Genomic DNA, 18,489 nt, shown 5'->3' with positions numbered 1-18,489 from the left:
GCATTGGGATATTTTTTTTTAGACCAGAGGAAAGAGTGCCTCCTACTGGCCCTCCAACACCACTTCCAGCAGCATCTGGTCTCCCATCCAGGGACTGACCAGGACCAACCCTGCTTAGCTTCAGAAGCAAGCCAGCAGTGGTATGCAGGGTGGTATGCTGCTGGAAGTGGTGAATTAATTACATTTCCTGTGTTCCAACTTTTTTGTCCTTGACTTGGGTTGGCAGGGTAACAGGGAGAACAGGAACTGCCTTGCTTAGTTAAAGCTTTTTGACTGTAAACGATCTAACACAATATTCAAAAGCAGGATAGAAATTAGTTTTCCACACAAGAGTCTTGGCTATCATCCCTCAGTCCCACTCACAGTCCAGGACACTGTTCTACAGGATGCCCTGGACATCTAGCCCTAGCTTCCATCCACGTGATCAAGGCAAGGAAATGAATGCCAGCGGAAGTCTATGGAATGGATCTTACACAAAGCCCTTGGATATATCTTTACCATGTCCCAATCCTCTCATCATAACAGGAGTGACACCTTCTCTTGTACAATCAGTGAAAACACACAGCGATGCATTGACTTTATGAGTGGGTGTTGACCGAGGGAGGAAAGGTTTGTGCTCTGAGCGTGGTGGAAAACATAGAATGGAGGGGGGGTTAAGGGTGTCTTCGACCCAGACAAATGATCAGGTGTTCAGGGAAGCACGTCCAGGCAGGGTCCAGGCAAGGTGGTCTCACTGAAGATCAATCAACTTTCAGGAGGTGATTGGCGTCTTATTCAATGCAGGCACCCATTGTCCAGTCAGTGTCCACCCCTGCTCTACCACCCACCACTACCAGACCTATAACTAACCTCTCATCTCTCTGTCTTCCTTTCCTATACCACATCCAAATCACTCCTCTCTCCTAGCTTTGTCTCTCTCGCCCTTTTTCTCCTTCTCTATTTCTCTCACTCTCATTTTCTGTACTATGCTCACTCAACCATAGCTCATCCACCTCCATTCCTTGCCTGCTCTCTCTCTCTCTCGCTCTCGCTCTCTCTCTCTGTCTCTCTCTCACTCCCTCACTCCTCTCTCCTCCCCCGTAAGAAATTAGGCAGGCCCGGTCTGGTTCATGTCCAACCTGACACCAGAGGACTACTAGAGGAGATGGACCAGGAGGGAGACCTCTGCACTGTACCTGGGGCTCTCTCTCTATGGGACATATCATTACTGCTGGTGTCAGGCAGCCAATGAAATGCAGTAGGATACTCAAAGTCACCAAGTCTCTCTCTGCCCTCTCAGAGCTTAGCCAATCCACTGTGCGGCTGTAATGCTTTGAGAGTATTTATATAGATTTATAGATGCTTAAGAAACTGTGACAATTTAAATGACGATAAATGTATTTTCAGACTCATGTGAGGTAGACAGATGCAGAGTTTGTAGATGATCATGATTCCTGATTATGGGAGAGAAGTGGTATGTTGAGATTGTTTTTGACGCAGGTATCTTTTGATTGGCTTGTGAAAGAATAAGAATGTTATGACTCTGTTCTTTCCCAGGGTGCAGTATGAAGCAATTCCATTACAGGCTACAGTCTGTGGTGTCCCCTCACAGTCAGTTGTCAAGGACAATATGAGTATAACTTTAAATAGAACATCTTCTATTGTTTGTCACAGCTATATGCATTACACTCCTCAAAGACAAATAAAGGCTTTAGGAGTAAACCGTCAAGATAAAACTCTAACAACCGATGACTGATTGGTCATAGTGAAGAATTGTTGACTGCGCCTCACAGCAGTCTAATGGCTCTGGAACGTCCATTTGCAGAGCGAGCCCATTTGATGAATATTGAATATAATATGATGATATCTCATGAGCACACCTTGTAGCTATTTTTCTCTCTGCAACAGCCTTCGTTAACAACACACATTTTGTTTGTGTGTGTGTGTGTGCATGTGTGTATGTACAGCTGTGTGTGTGTGCGTGCGTGTGTGTGTGTGTGTGAGGTGCAATATGCATGTTTGTATGCTTTCAGATGAGTACATTCTGACTGAAAGATTGTCAATGAAGCTTAATTAGAGGACATAAAAAGGGGACTTCCTATAGGGAGTGGGACCACTCTCTGTCTTTGTCTCATCACAGTCATGCTTGAAGAAGAAAACCCAGAGAGAAAGGCAGGAAAATCACTCCCGCTGTTCAACAGACTCCTGTAAATAGCTTACTGAGGAGTGAATGCAGGAAGAATACGGTAATCACCGGTATATTGAAAACTAAATGGTTTGACCCCAGAAGAAAATTTGACTCTTTATTGTTCAAGACTAATATCCACAGTCCTTCTATTGGTCCATCCTCGGTTTGCTCCAGCAGCCACTGTCAGTCAGAGACTCTCTCCTTGTGCGAAAGCAGCTCCAGTTGCGATTTTAGCATGTAAATCTAAAATCGGCAGATACATCCCAGCAAAGCCACAACACATCACTAAACAATACATTAATGGCACTATAACGGTGACAAACGGTGCCCACAAACTGTTAGGGCCTACATAAAGATGTCCCGACACGGGGCTTTCCTTTCAGCACCATGGAGTGAATCCTTAGCACTGCTACACCTGGCTATCAGCGGAGCCTTGTCTGGCAGCGAAACAGTTCATTCAGCCTCATTTACTGCCTTTTTAAAACCATAGCTGATATGGCTGACTAGATGAAACAAATGTGGTTTCTAATGAATCCTTGAGGATTTGTGTAAGTCAATAAGAACCGCATTGTCTTTCAATAATAACAAACGCCAACATGAGTTTTAACTTTTGAACCATACACAAACATTATTACATTTATGTTCAGTAAATTCACAATGTTTGTTCATATATCATGTATAAGCAACTGCAAGCAAACGAGCTGCGACGAGGTAGACATATTCCTTCAGCTCTTTCAAAATGGACACCGACAGAAATTCAGATAGATATTAGTTCAGATAAATTCAGCAAGATGTTGAGGCCTTAACTTTACCCTTCTTTAAGTCACCAGAGAGAGAGAGAGAGAAAGATAGAGGGAGAGAGAGAGAGAGAGAGAGAGAGAGACTTTTTGTCTTTCTTTATTGAAACATTCTCATTTCATTTCAAACTCGCCAACCCCGCCCCCCCCCCAAAAAAAAACTAAATATAGCCTGTACTGCATACATGTACCATACTCACCTTTCTATCTACCACATGATACAAATCACCATACACAAAAACAATACCCTCTCCTACAACCGTATATCCAAAACATCTTCCCCAGCTGTACAGACAGCCCCCCCAACACACCATATCTCCTCAAACATCTCCACACATTTTATCATTTTAGAGAACTCAAACTCAACCCTAAGGCGCGCAGAGACCATCCCATTAAACAGTAGTAAAGAGTCTGTTATCCCCCCCACCTTTGACCCTGTTTCTCCTTGTTAGCCAAATAGCTAACTTTGCCTAAGCAAACAGAAAATTCAACAACACACATTTTGCTTTCTCCTTACTCGAATACCTGTATCCCATTATAAACATCCCAACAGCAAAAACCACCCCCAATCTCTCACACAGACATTCCAACTGAGACATTAATGGCATTAACCTGGTGCACACAGAAAACACATGAATCACAGTTTCTTTCATTTGACAGAAAGGACACCCCTGCCCAATTCCCGGATCAACCCGTGCCAACCAGCTGTTAGTGGCCAGGGCTCCATGAAGAACCCTCCACTGGAGGTCCCCTGACCTCTTTGGTACTGGGGGTTTGTAGAGCGCCCTCCATCTAAAACCCACCATACTCTCCACCCCACATACCCCCTGCCACTGATGTGCCTTCACTCCTGTTAGGCTCCTAATGTTCCTCACCTTAACACAGAGGTTGTAGAGGGCTTTACCTCCCACCCCCTCAAACTCCCCCAGGCTCGGAGTGTTAAAATCTAACAAGTCCTCCAGACCCCCTTGCCAGTCCCCAGTCTCTGCCGTCACCTGCAGTGGCGGAAACGTTGGTGGCCCCTCTCCCTTTGGCCTCTCAAACACCCCCCTTACCTGTTCAGACAGTGTCTCCTGGACCTCCTCCAGGAATCTCTCCAGCAGCCTAAGAGACGTTATTCCTGTTTGTTGAGCCAAGACCTCCGGGGTTTTCCACCCCTCCTCTCCCAGCATTCTCAGGTCACCTAGCCTTTGTACACCCTCTGCCATCAGTTGCCTCTGCAGGGTGGCAGACTGAACCGATCTCAAAGGGATGGCTGGGTTGTGGAAAATAGGCTCCTCCCACACCCACTGCCCAGGCTCCACACCCCCTTCTCGTGTGGGCCTTAATAGCTGCCAGGTCCTCAGCACCGCAGAGTAAAACTCTGAGAGACCTGCTGTACTCAGCCTCTCCAGCTTCATGAGGAACAGCTGCCGGTCCAACCCTAATCCGCCAGCTCTCCTCAGCAGTGTGCATGCTGGTTCCCTCCAGCCAACATCAGTATGGTACAGCAGTCTCTGTGCCGCCTTTAGCCGGAAAGCAGCCATCCTGCTCTCCAGTTCCACCAGGCCCTGTCCTCCTTCGTGGACGGTCATGTACAACACTGCTGCCTTCAGCCAGTGATGGCCCGACCAAAAGAAGTCCACCAGCTTGCGTTGCAGGTCTGCAAGCAGACCGGCGGGGGGGTTGAGGACAGCCAGTTTATGCCACAAGGAAGATGCCACCAGGTTGTTAATTATCAGCACCCTCCCTCTATATGACACTTGGGATGCACTTTGACCTCGATTTCCCCCACTGGCGCTTGTACCCTCACCTTTTCTACGGCCTTTATGTGGGCACGCAAAACTCTTGTGCCCCAAATCCCCACATTCAAAACACCGTAGACTATCTGTGCTGGCAAAACCTGCATAGAGCCCCTCCCCAGGCCTCACTTTAAAATGCACATTTAGCTGTTGCTCGTTGTTGTTCAGAAACATAAACACTTGCCTCCGGAACGAAACAACGTGTTTATCGGCATCTGCCTGAAACCCTGCTGACAGTACACGGAAACCGCTAGCAAACTTACCAAAACGACTCAGCTCTTTCCTAATTTGATCATCCGTAATAAACGGAGGCAAATTTGCCACTACAACTCTTGTTGAAGGGGTAGAGAGAGGTGAAATTGACACCAACACATCCCTTACAAATATTCCGCTAGCAATTAGCCTACCAACCAAATTAGCCCTTTTCATGAACACAACCACAGCTTTGTTCATTCTAGAAGTAGAATGTATAAACTCAGCTCCTACCTGTTCACCGACCGCGAGCAGAACCTCCTCCACCTTATCTCCGTTCTCAGGAACACACCTGAATCCATTCTGTATAGACAGCGTCTCCTCCGCGCTAGGCTGAGAAGCCATCGCGCACACCACAACTTCCAAACCCCAGGAAAGTTACTCTGTCCTCTTCCACCCTTACTTTGAAAAAAAACTTTGGAGACCGCTAAAACAAATATTGCATTAACCCTCCACCATAGAAAATAACATGTAAAGAAAAGAATCAAGAAAGTTAGTTAGGATAGAGCTTTCCACACCAAACACTCAAACTCCAAAAACACCCAGCATGCACTGCGAGAGAGAGAGAGAGAGAGAGAGAGAGAGAGAGAGAGAGAGAGAGAGAGAGAGAGAGAGAGAGAGAGAGAGAGAGAGAGAGAGAGAGAGAGAGAGAGAGAGAGGTGGTTAGCCTACCATTTGAAGTATTGTATGTGTGGTCTAAAAAGGAAGGAAAATACAATCACGAGGATCCACTTTTAAAGACAATATACCGACTCACAGACAGCGCATTGCGCAAACAAAACAACCCTCGCCATATCAACTGGAATTACATGGACCTAGTACTGAATTTCTTATTGAAAACAAACATTTGAATAAGAAGAAACTGTCACATTGTTACAGACCCAACAACATTATATAGTATCCCCTCCTCGTGAAGAAAAGCACATGAGCTAATTTATGCAGCAGCATACAAGACATTTTTGGACTCACCATTGTTGTGCTGTGCTCACTTGAACAGGAAGGTGGCTTGGTGGTCCTTCCTGTGGGAAGATTTTGTCATCAAATATGCTTTCAATACAACTGGGAACTTGAAAAAAAAAAGTTGGATCATGACTTCAGTGATCTTCAGGTAGGAGCTCTAGAAAGAGGCCTGAGTTCTCCACTTGGAAATCCGAGTTGGATGACCAGACAAAACTTATTTTCCCAATCTGAGGTAATTTTATTCCGAGTTCCCAGTTGTCTTGAACTCACTGAAGTCTGAGATTTCCCAGTTCCGAGATTCCAGTTGTTTTGAACACAGCAGAAGTCATGCTGGATTGACAACATGGTCAATGTATTCAACCTTTTCTGGACCATGTTATTGTGAGTGAATGTTTATCTTTTTAAGCTTAAAAAGGATACCATTTCAGACAGGTGTTTTAAATCCTTAAACCCAGACTTGGACCACACACCCTCTCCACCGAATAGCAGGCAGGGAAAGCAAAATAGTGATTGCTTTGCAACGCTTGCAGTTAGCCCCTGATTCCTTCCAAACCAGTCATTTTTGAATTTGCGATTTCCAACTTGTTGTGTAATGTTTATGTCCAATGGCCGATGAGCACGATACATTTTATCTATAATTCATCTTCATATGACAAGGATTGATAAGGATTTGCCAGTAGATTGTCGACGTGATTCATGATGACTGCTTGTCTAGCTTGCTAGCTAAGATTTTGAAAGTAATATGATCAGTCCAATCAAAGCTACGGTAGATATAATGTGATTTGACGTCATTTTATCTGTGGCCAATGACTTTGAAACGCCTCGGATGGGCACTTCTAATGTAAGTCTTTGGCAGCACCCAAGAGGGCTTGAACTGCCTAGCTCTCCCTGTAGATTCTGCAGTGACGTAGTGCCCCCATGAGTGACAGAACACTGAGCCAATCACGCCTACGTCTATATATCCCTCTGGCTGCCCCTCCACCACAGGAAGCACTGAGCTAGGCTGAAACACCTGTATTTTGGAGCTGCCTTACTCAGGAAAGAAACCATGTTTGTATGTGGCTTTATCAACTCAATATATATATATTTTTTACATTGCTTGCAAAAGTATATGTGACATTAATTAATGTCAATGCTAAACAGGTGGGGCTCACCTGCCCTGAATGACGGGTCGCCACTGAGCAGATCGACTGATCTGATGTGTGTTTCATATTTAAGGTGTGCTCCTTAGCTTCCTAAGGCCGTTATAGGGGGAGAGAGGAAGAGTGAGTGAGGGAGAGGTAGAGAGGGAGAGGTAGAGAGGGAGAGTGAGCGAGGGAGAGGTAGAGAGGGAGAGTGAGCAAGGGAGAGGTAGAGAGGGAGAGTGAGCGAGGGAGAGGTAGAGAGGGAGAGGGAGCGAGGGAGAGGTAGAGAGGGAGAGGGAGCGAGGGAGAGGTAGAGAGGAAGAGTGAGCGAGGGAGAGGTAGAGAGGATGAGTGAGCGAGGGAGAGGTAGAGAGGAACAGTGAGCGAGGGAGAGGTAGAGAGGGAGAGTGAGCGAGGGAGAGGTAGAGAGGGAGAGTGAGCGAGGGAGAGGTAGAGAGGAAGAGTGAGCGAGGGAGAGGTAGAGAGGGAGAGTGAGCGAGGGAGAGGTAGAGAGGGAGAGTGAGCGAGGGAGAGGTAGAGAGGGAGAGTGAGCGAGGGGGGGTAGAGAGGAAGAGTGAGCGAGGGAGAGGTAGAGAGGAAGAGTGAGCGAGGGAGAGGTAGAGAGGGAGAGTGAGCGAGGGAGAGGTAGAGAAGGAGAGTGAGCGAGGGAGAGGTAGAGAGGGAGAGTGAGCGAGGGAGAGGTAGAGAGGGAGAGTGAGCGAGGGAGAGGTAGAGAAGGAGAGTGAGCGAGGGAGAGGTAGAGAGGAAGAGTGAGCGAGGGAGAGGTAGAGAGGGAGAGGTAGAGAGGGAGAGGTAGAGAGGAAGAGTGAGCGAGGGAGAGGTAGAGAAGGAGAGTGAGCGAGGGAGAGGTAGAGAAGGAGAGAATGATTGCTAAACTGAATCTAAAACAATCAAACAGATGGCTGTGACACACTCTCTCATGTCATTTTAGCAGCCGTTATCAACCTCCCTCCCTCCCTCCCTCCCTCCCTCCCTCCCTCCCTCCCTCCCTCCCTCCCTCCCTCCCTCCCTCCTCTGTTCTAGACTCTGTGGCTGAGGTATTATATTCCATCACACTAAATAGAATGTGAGGAACGGATGGCGGGGGGGGGGGGGGGGGGGGGGGGCTTAAAGAGGATTACAGAGGCTATGGATAGGCATTGTGTTCCTTGATGCAACATTTTTTGTACTACAAGCACTGTACCAGGAGATAAGTCCAATACACAGGGACAAGTCTTAGAAGTCCTCAATAAGGTCTTAGTGGGAGCTGCATCCAGCACTGTAAAATATCAGAACGGAGTTTGAACATTAAAAGAACGTCTTTATGATAGTAAAAACACACTTACAATACATTCTATAATATCATGAGTGGGTCTCTTTCTCCCAAGTCATGGATTCTCATCAATATCCATCAGCCAAAGGGGCCAGCTGGGACAAAGGTGAAGTAGGGTCTTCTAAAGTAATTTAATCATTATTGATGTCTGGCATAATAATTCAACTCTACATGTTTAAAGAGCCAGCTTCCACCAAGTCTAATATCATTACAACCAGCCATAAATCTATCCAAACCCTTAAGGGGAAGAAAAGTTGAATCCATTCAAATTCGCTGAAGAATTTTGATGCGGTCCCAAGGCCCTGTAATAGAATAAGGGTCTGCCAATCTTGTTTAAATTGCAGAATCTCATGCCTTTTAAATGTAGGTGCACATTTGGCATTATTGGATATCTTGCCTTGCAAATTTTGATTTCCTCTCAGTGATTTCATTCCTCACCCTCCTCAACACTAAGGCTCCATTTAATTACAGATATGTAATCAGTTCCAGCTATGGTCATGTGCCATATCACCAACCAGACATGTGTGAGTGGCCTGGCCTCTGTGTGAGTGAGTGAGAGAGAGAGAGGGAGAGAGAGCGCGAGCAAGAGATAGAGACAGAGGGAGAAAGTGAGAGAGAGAGAGAGACAGAAAGACAGAAAGAGAGAGAGAGACAGAGAGCGAGAAAAAGACAGCAAAAGAGAGAGAGAGAGAGAGAGAGAGAGAGAGAGAGAGAGAGAGAGAGAGAGAGAGAGAGAGAGAGAGAGAGAGAGAGAGAGAGAGAGAGAGAGAGAGAGAGAGAGAGAGAGAGAGAGAGAGTTGAGGGAGGGTACATTCTCAGATCCTCAGTCATTGTGGATGTGACACCCGGATATGGAACCCTTCAGTCAGCGAGAAGAACTAGTCTGGCATATGAGGGATGACACCTGGTGGCACAGGGCACAAACAATCAGCTAGGGGTGACTGAGGAGGCTGAGGAGAGGAGTGACAGCAAGCTGCTGTAACTTAGTTTTGGTGGCTAAAGTAAGAGTTCATAGCAGTAGAAGTAAAGTACTTCTAGCCAATTGGAGTTTACCTTATTTAATCTTGTTCTGAGGGCAGCTCTGCCTCGTGAACAAAAACATTGATAAATGGTTGGCAGAACAAGACTGAGTAAAGACAACTCCCCTGCCTGTAGTGGCACTGGCATCTGTGTTGTGGTGATCAGTCTATAGAAGTAGGCTATCAGAGGGAGAATGACAATATCAAAACCTGTCATTTCTCTGTTTATCTCATGAGACAGGTTCTATTATCAACCATGAACGAGATCAGATGTTGCCATTTTTTGATGGTTTCAATTGAATTGCATTGAGGAAATTGTGGCTTTCTAGACAGTCCTCTCATTTCAGTCCTCAAGATGGACAGCACTTGCAATCTCCACCAGGAGCGTGATTACTGAGTGATTTAGTTCAAGCAAATCCATATTTAACAGAGTGATGTGCTTGACATCTCCCTGTGGTAGAATACAGACTTCATGTTGAAAGTCCTCACATTCATTGGATATTTCTGCATGGGGTGTCTCTAAGCAATGCATTCCATATACACTGAGTGTACAAAACATTAGGAACACCTTCCTAATATTGAGTTGCACCCCTTTTACCCTCAGAACAGACTCAATCGTAAGGGAATGGACTCTACAAGGTGTCGAAAGCGTTCAACTAGGATGCTGGCCCATGTTGACTCGAGTGTTTCCCACAGTTGTGTCACACATTTGCAAAAGCATTCAAAAATATTGCAGGGATGATTTACGATGAACTGGGAGAGACACCTCAATATAACGCAAAGAAAGCAAGTGGAGGAGGTCCCAAATGGATCCAAACTGTCCAATACGTGCGCGCGCAAACTAAACGAGGTTCGGGAACTCTTGAGGCAACCGGTACACACATACAGTGTAGCGTAGAGGAGAAGCAACTTTATAGTACCTTTTATTATGAAGGCAACAAGTGGAGGCGGTGCGCTGGCGAGGTGAGTTATACCTACTGCGCTCATTCTATGTTCGGTCACTCTCCACTCTCCAGTCGATACTGATTCGTTTGTTGGTTTACATTTTACTTCACATCGATGAAGCAACGGTATAGCCCTGACTGGACCATACTCTCATTCTGAAAACAAGTCGGGAGAAAAAGACCAGGTAAGTAGTGCTATAGACAGTTGGTTTATAAAAGGTCGATATTATTGAAGATTAGTATTTGTAGATATTTTTCTACGTCTTTTTAGGTCATTCAAAAGTACATTCCTATTACTTGTTAGACTACAGAAATCATCAATTTAGTTGGATGGGAAATTAAGCTCGCAAGATAATAACCATTTCATTGTTCTGTGCATGTAACAATAAAACTTGAACTTGAAATAAATTATACTACCTCCGGTTCTTCATCATCATCATCATTATCACCCCCACCAATATATTGATGATGAACATTAGACTATATTAACAGTGACACTAATGAAACAGTGCCTCTACCATGCATGGGAAGATCCATAAAGAAAAATAAGAACGTACTTTCTCCACCTGAAAGACCCCATGCATTCTGAAAAGTGAGTCGCCTTGTTAAAACTGCATATGTTTTGCTGCTTGCGGACCACTGGTAGCCTAATTGTACCTATGGAAGTACTGTATGTCACGAGAAGGATAAATCTAACATGTAGGTTTTTGTGTCGCCCTGGGTTACAGAGACAAAGCAGACCCTCTGTCCGCGGGTGATCACAGGCTATATACTGTTTGATGTTTTGGTTTCAGTCGGACATGTGGGCTAACTGTGGCTAAAGGAAGCTGTGGTGTCTAGCTAATAATGTGGTGGTAGACCTGTGAGGATTCATGGACTTCAAACAGGCAGATGGAGAGCAGGACATGTTGGCTGAATGCTATGGTTTCCCTTGAGCTTGTTGTGAGGTTATAAACCACCTTTGTCATAAATGAATGCTGCGCAAACATTTGGAGAATGCAAAAAGTCACTGTCTCTGGAATGTTGTCAGCAAATATTAATTAAATGAAAGGGAATGTTGAGTCACAGTTTCTGTTTGGTCTATGTAAAAGTGTTCAATAGAAAACAAATCACAGGGAAAAATTCCTCAATGATTTCAATTATTCTGGGAACGTTCGTCAAGAGTTTTACAGTAGGCTTGCTGCTGTGAATCTCCATGGTCCGGAATTGGGAGTAACCACCTGGAACTATCAGAGCAATTCTATTATTACTAGGGTAATGTATCTTTTCTATTTATACTGTCAGGGCAAGGGACTGGAGACTGGAGATACTCTCTTTGCGTTCAGCACTGTAAGAAATGGGAGAACAGGCGCACACCATACAGTACAGTATCAATCAAACTCAAATAGACCACATTGTTGTGTAGTTATCTTGTAGCTTTGGAAAATTGGTGCTCAAATTGGATAAACAATATTTCCCCTTAATGCATTATCAATACCTATTTTTAACAGATCAAAATAGTTTTTTGTTTTGCAGAGTGTCATTGATCAAGGATTTCTTTTTAAAGGATGCTTTTTCAATGTACTGTTTTTCAAAGCCTTTGTGCAACAAAAAATCAATAGGTATGATTTCTACCCAGATGGAATCACTGAAGATATGAGTACTGGCTTGTTTCACTACTACATCTCAAACACTGGCTTGTTTCACTACTACATCTCAAACACTGGCTTGTCTCACTACTACATCTCAAACACTGGCTTGTCTCACTGTTACATCTCAAACACTGGCTTCTCTCTCTACTACATCTCAAACACTGGCTTGTCTCACTACTACATCTCAAACACTGGCTTGTCTCACTGTTACATCTCAAACACTGGCTTGTCTCACTACTACATCTCAAACACTGGCTTGTCTCACTACTACATCTCAAACACTGGCTTGTTTCACTACTACATCTCAAACACTGGCTTGTTTCACTACTACATCTCAAACACTGGCTTGTCTCACTACTACATCTCAAACACTGGCTTCTCTCACTACTACATCTCAAACACTGGCTTGTCTCACTACTACATCTCAAACACTGGTTTGTCTCACTACTACATCTCAAACACTGGCTTGTCTCACTACTACATCTCAAACACTGGCTTCTCTCACTACTACATCTCAAACACTGGCTTCTCTCACTACTACATCTCAAACACTGGCTTCTCTCACTACTACATCTCAAACACTGGCTTGTCTCACTACTACTACTACATCTCAAACACTGGCTTGTCTCACTACTACATCTCAAACACTGGCTTGTCTCACTGTTACATCTCAAACACTCGCTTGTCTCACTACTACATCTCAAACACTGGCTTGTCTCACTGTTACATCTCAAACACTGGCTTGTCTCACTACTACATCTCAAACACTGGCTTGTTTCACTACTACATCTCAAACACTGGCTTGTTTCACTACTACATCTCAAACACTGGCTTGTCTCACTGTTACATCTCAAACACTGGCTTGTCTCACTACTACATCTGAAACACTGGCTTGTCTCACTGTTACATCTCAAACACTGGCTTGTCTCACTGTTACATCTCAAACACTGGCTTGTCTCACTACTACATCTCAAATACTGGCTTGTCTCACTACTACATCTCAAACACTGGCTTGTCTCACTACTACATATCAAACACTGACTTATCTCACTACTACATCTCAAACACTGGCTTGTCTCACTACTACATCTCAAACACTGGCTTATCTCACTACTACATCTCAAACACTGGCTTCTCTCACTACTACATCTCAAACACTGGCTTGTCTCACTACTACAGCTCAAACACTGGCTTGTCTCACTACTACTACTACTACATCTCAAACACTGGCTTGTCTCACTACTACATCTCAAACACTGGCTTGTCTCACTGTTACATCTCAAACACTGGCTTGTCTCACTACTACATCTGAAACACTGGCTTGTCTCACTACTACATCTCAAACACTGGCTTGTCTCACTACTACATCTCAAACACTGGCTTGTCTCACTACTACATCTCAAACACTGGCTTCTCTCACTACTACATCTCAAACACTGGCTTCTCTCACTACTACATCTCAAACACTGGCTTATCTCACTACTACATCTCAAACACTGGCTTGTCTCACTACTACATCTCAAACACTGGCTTGTCTCACTACTACAGCTCAAACACTGGCTTTTCTCACTACTACTACTACATCTCAAACACTGGCTTGTCTCACTGTTACATCTCAAACACTGGCTTGTCTCACTACTACATCTCAAACACTGGCTTGTCTCACTACTACATCTCAAACACTGGCTTGTCTCACTGTTACATCTCAAACACTGGCTTGTCTCACTACTACATCTGAAACACTGGCTTGTCTCACTACTACATCTCAAACACTGGCTTGTCTCACTACTACATCTCAAACACTGGCTTGTCTCACTACTACATCTCAAACACTGGCTTCTCTCACTACTACATCTCAAACACTGGCTTATCTCACTACTACATCTCAAACACTGGCTTATCTCACTACTACATCTCAAACACTGGCTTGTCTCACTACTACATCTCAAACACTGGCTTGTCTCACTACTACATCTCAAACACTGGCTTTTCTCACTACTACTACTACATCTCAAACACTGGCTTGTCTCACTGTTACATCTCAAACACTGGCTTGTCTCACTACTACATCTCAAACACTGGCTTGTCTCACTACTACATCTCAAACACTGGCTTGTCTCACTGTTACATCTCAAACACTGGCTTGTTTCACTACTACATCTCAAACACTGGCTTGTCTCACTGTTACATCTCAAACACTGGCTTGTCTCACTACTACATCTGAAACACTGGCTTGTCTCACTACTACATCTCAAACACTGGCTTGTCTCACTACTACATCTCAAACACTGGCTTCTTTCACTACTACATCTCAAACACTGGCTTCTCTCACTACTACATCTCAAACACTGGCTTCTCTCACTACTACATCTCAAACACTGGCTTCTCTCACTACTACATCTCAAACACTGGCTTGTCTCACTACTACATCTCAAACACTGGCTTGTCTCACTCCTACATCTCAAACACTGGCTTGTCTCACTACTACATCTCAAACACTGGCTTCTCTCACTACTACATCTCAAACACTGGCTTCTCTCACTACTACAGCTCAAACATGCTTTGTTATGTTCATCTACCCAGGACTTCACAGAGTTACAACAAAAACAATTTTCCACTAAATGGATCATTAAAGAAATAGCCATGGCCTGTTTCTCTCTTTTAATCTCTCTCTCTCTCTCTCTCTCTCTCTCTCTCTCTCTCTCTCTCTCTCTCTCTCTCTCTCTCTCTCTCTCTCTCTCTCTCTCTCTCTCTCTCTCTCTCTCTCTCAGATCCCTTGCCTTCAGAGGACTGAGTGATAGGCTGTCCTGAAACTTGTGCTACAGTATGTCTGGATTGAAATGATATGCCATGATATGCCCACTCCTTTCCTCTTTTGTCTAGTTGAAACACATCTTTTGTTTTCCTCCGGACTGTCTTTGGTCAAACTCTACAGTCACTTCACTGGACTCCAATGGATGGATATGGGGATGAAGATAGAGGGTTATTAAGCTGGTACAGGATCAAATTATATGTATATGAGTAGCTGCTGTATACCATCAATAATCATTGAAACCTGCTCTGGAACCGCAGGGATAGTCCGGTCTTTTACCGGCTAAGCTAATGGGGCCTCCTCAGCCACGTTGGCAAGCCCTGTTCCCTTCTTCTTTCTGTGTCTCCACTTCCCCCGTGAGGACGTTGTGTCTCGTGGCGGCCCTCATGGTTGTCATGGCGACACCGTGCCCCAAGAGCTGCCACTGCTCGGAGAGGAATGGCGTGGTGGTGCAGTGCGTCTCCCGGAGCCTTGACCAGATCCCCCCGGACCTACCGGAAGACACCGTCACCCTCCTGCTCTCGTCCAACCGGATCAGCCACATCCCCAACCAGGCCTTCAAGGACCTCCGCCGCCTCAAGGAACTGGACCTGTCGCATAACCACATCGAGAGTATCGACGCAGGGGCCTTCCTGGGGGTCTCTGAGGGACTCCGCTCCCTGGACCTCTCCAACAACCAGCTCCGCAGCGTCCCCAAGGAGGCCTTCACCAAGCTGAGTGCCCGTATAAGACTCTCCAACAACCCCTGGCACTGCGAGTGTTCCCTCCAGGAGGTACTGAGGGAGCTGAGGCTGGACCCTGAGACGGTCAACGAGGTGAGCTGCCACACCTCTGTCCAGGACGAGTACGCCGGCCGGCCCGTCATTCAGGTCCTGGACTCTGGCATCAACTTCTGTAACTTCCACCACAAGACCACCGACGTGGCCATGTTCGTGACCATGTTCTGCTGGTTCGCCATGGTAATCACCTACGTCATCTACTACGTCAGGCACAACCAGGAGGACGCGAGGAGACACATGGAGTACCTCAAGTCTCTACCCAGCTCCTCCCAGATCAGCAAGGACTTTGACACAGCCAGCACTGTGCTCTAGCAGTGGGCTATGTGTGGTGGCAGTGACAGCGGTGGGGGTTCTTACATGTCCATGGGATAGTTTACACAGTGGCAAACTTGCAAGGTGTATGTAACTATTTTTAATGTGAAGACGGGCCTCTGGACAAGCCACTGTACTGCACCTGCCCGTCTGCACGTCCCTGACCGGCTCGGTTTGTCAGTGCCATCAACATGCCCCTTTTTGTGTCGACTGTTTATGAAGTCATGTGGTCAATACCTTTTGAGATTTCTGACTCAATTACGAACTACTTTTTTGTCGACTGTTATAATTTTAATTTTACAGTGTTTATTGGGAAGAAACACGACCTCTATTTCTCATCGTCATATGTTTTCCCAACAGTAGGATTTAATGAGAAAGATATTGTATAAGTCTCTGAGAGTGTCTCCATATTGATTTGGTTGTTGTGATTGGTTGTAGTGCTGTACAGTACTATTGATCTTGTCATTATGATTGGCTGTTACACTGGACTGAATGTTCATCTTGTGTCTTCAAGTGCCTAGAAACAGTAAACAGTACCTCAACCAAGGCACTGTGAAAGCAGAACTACAAAATCCCTAGAATCCTAGAATCCTTACCCACTGGGCACAGATGTCACTTCAATGTCTAGCTTTGATCTAATTTTGGTTGAGTTGTCAACTAATGTCAATTCGATGGGAAATCAACAAAACATTTCACCATGTCATTGGATTTATGTTAAAAGTTTGGTGAAAAAAATACGACATTGTCACATCCTGACCATAGTTCTTATGTGCGTTGCTTGTTTTAGAGTTGGTCAGGACGTGAGCTGGGTGGGCATTCTATGTTGTGTGTCTAGTTTGTCTGTTTCTGTGTTCAGCCTGATATGGTTCTCAACCAGAGGCAGCTGTCAATCGTTGTCCCTGATTGAGAATCATTAATAGGTGGCTTGTTTTGTGTTGGGGATTGTGGGTAGTTGTCTTCTGTCTTTGTGTTCTGCACCAGATAGGACTGCTTTCGGTTTTCACATTTTCTTGTTTTGTTGATTGTAGTGTTCTCATATATTCTTTATTAAATCATGTTGAACACTAGCCGCGCTGCGTGTTGGTCCTCTCCTTCATCCCAGGAAGGAAACCGTTACAGACATTCCTTTACCCTGATGACCTTTTCTAATCTACTCAGTTTCCCACATTGATTCAACATCACCACATAGAGTTTTGATTTTAAAGGATGGTGGAAACATCGTTGGTGCAGTACATTTTTGCCCAGTGGGAGTTGTTAGATCCATTTTCTGACATACACATTGATGATACATACCCATTGATTCTTGAAGAATATAATGTATAAATGTCTCATGAGCTTAGTTCAACCGTCGTACCCAGTCAGAACCCCAGATATGTGCTTTTTTTGCTTCAATGTTTGCAAACAAGGTAAATGTAAACAAATACTGTATAGCTTTAAAACATGGTTAAAACTGTCATTAGTTTGATTATGTCCATAGCTATGTCTATGAATTTGACAGTGGTTACATTTCTCCAGGCTTTTTACTAAACAGAGGAGGGGTACCACCTTGTTATTGTTTTAGCTGAAGATTCTAGCTTTAATATGTCATGTTAAATATTTTAGTTGTTGTCAAGGGTGTAATGAATCATTTACCATTACTCATTTTGGCAATCAATGTGATGCCACTTTCAGGACATAAATCTTTAAATACTCATAGCGGATTTAGTTCTCAAACTGTCAAACACCCTTCTACAGACTTTGATTGATGCTGATGTTGCGTCAGAAAGTCTATGATGACCAACAGTTGGAAGTAGTCTATACTTCCTCAGTAGTGTATGTGTTCTGTATTTTTTTGTCTCTATTGGTTGTATGATTTGTCCCTTTAATGGTATGGGGTGTAGTTTATGTTTAGGAGAGAGAAACTAATGAAAGGAAAGTGAGAAAAGGAGACATTCTATTGTTTTATTGAGACTTGTGTTGAAACGGAGAAACGTTGACCATGAAAACTGTCTTTGTCGTGTAGCCCCAGGGATATGTCTTGATCTTGTTGCGCTCGTCTTTGTTTCTAATTATTCTTAGCGAAATGGTTGTGAATCAAGCGTTGTCATTTTTATATCTGAAATAAAAAGGGCTCTAACTACTAGTAATCCTGTTTTGTTTCCGTCAGAAACAGAAAGGTAGTCGTTTCTGAATACCTTGACTTTTTATTTTGCATATGGAATAGAATTCCTACACCTCCTTTTTATGACTGAATGCATGATGAGGTTGTCCAATCTTCTCTCTCTTCCGAGGACATGGTTGAGTGCACTTTATTGTGGTGTGTGGTTACTTTATTGTGGTGTGTGGTTTCTATCGGTCTCTCATCTCTGTCTCTCTCTCTTCTCTGGCTCACTCATCTCATATGTACTGTGTCTGATTGAGCTCTTACGCTTGTATTATATTCATCTCTGCAACTGCAGTTTGCGCTGCTACTTTGCCTTCTCCCATTTCAGAGAAATCGTGTTATTATTCATAAGGCCCGTACCCTAAATGGCACCCTATACCCTATATAGTGCACTACTTTTGACCAGAGCCATAGGTCACTATATTGGGGATAGCG

General features: G+C 44.5%; 1 protein-coding gene across 1 annotated transcript; it reads left to right on the top strand.

The window, feature by feature from the left end:
- The first annotated feature begins 10,286 nt into the window (after positions 1–10,286).
- LOC129840667 (leucine-rich repeat-containing protein 3-like) lies at positions 10,287–18,030 on the top strand. Its single transcript, XM_055908702.1, has 2 exons — positions 10,287–10,562; positions 14,780–18,030. The coding sequence occupies exon 2, from the start codon at positions 15,111–15,113 to the stop codon at positions 15,909–15,911; it is 801 nt and encodes a 266-aa protein (XP_055764677.1). The 5' UTR covers positions 10,287–10,562; positions 14,780–15,110; the 3' UTR covers positions 15,912–18,030.
- Positions 18,031–18,489: the final 459 nt, after the last annotated feature.

The sequence above is a fragment of the Salvelinus fontinalis genome, chromosome 41 (assembly GCF_029448725.1).
Source record: "Salvelinus fontinalis isolate EN_2023a chromosome 41, ASM2944872v1, whole genome shotgun sequence".
Classification (NCBI taxonomy): Eukaryota; Metazoa; Chordata; class Actinopteri; order Salmoniformes; family Salmonidae; genus Salvelinus; species Salvelinus fontinalis.
The sequence above is the reverse complement of the archived record's forward strand: the minus strand, read 5'-3'. Positions and strand labels throughout refer to the sequence as shown.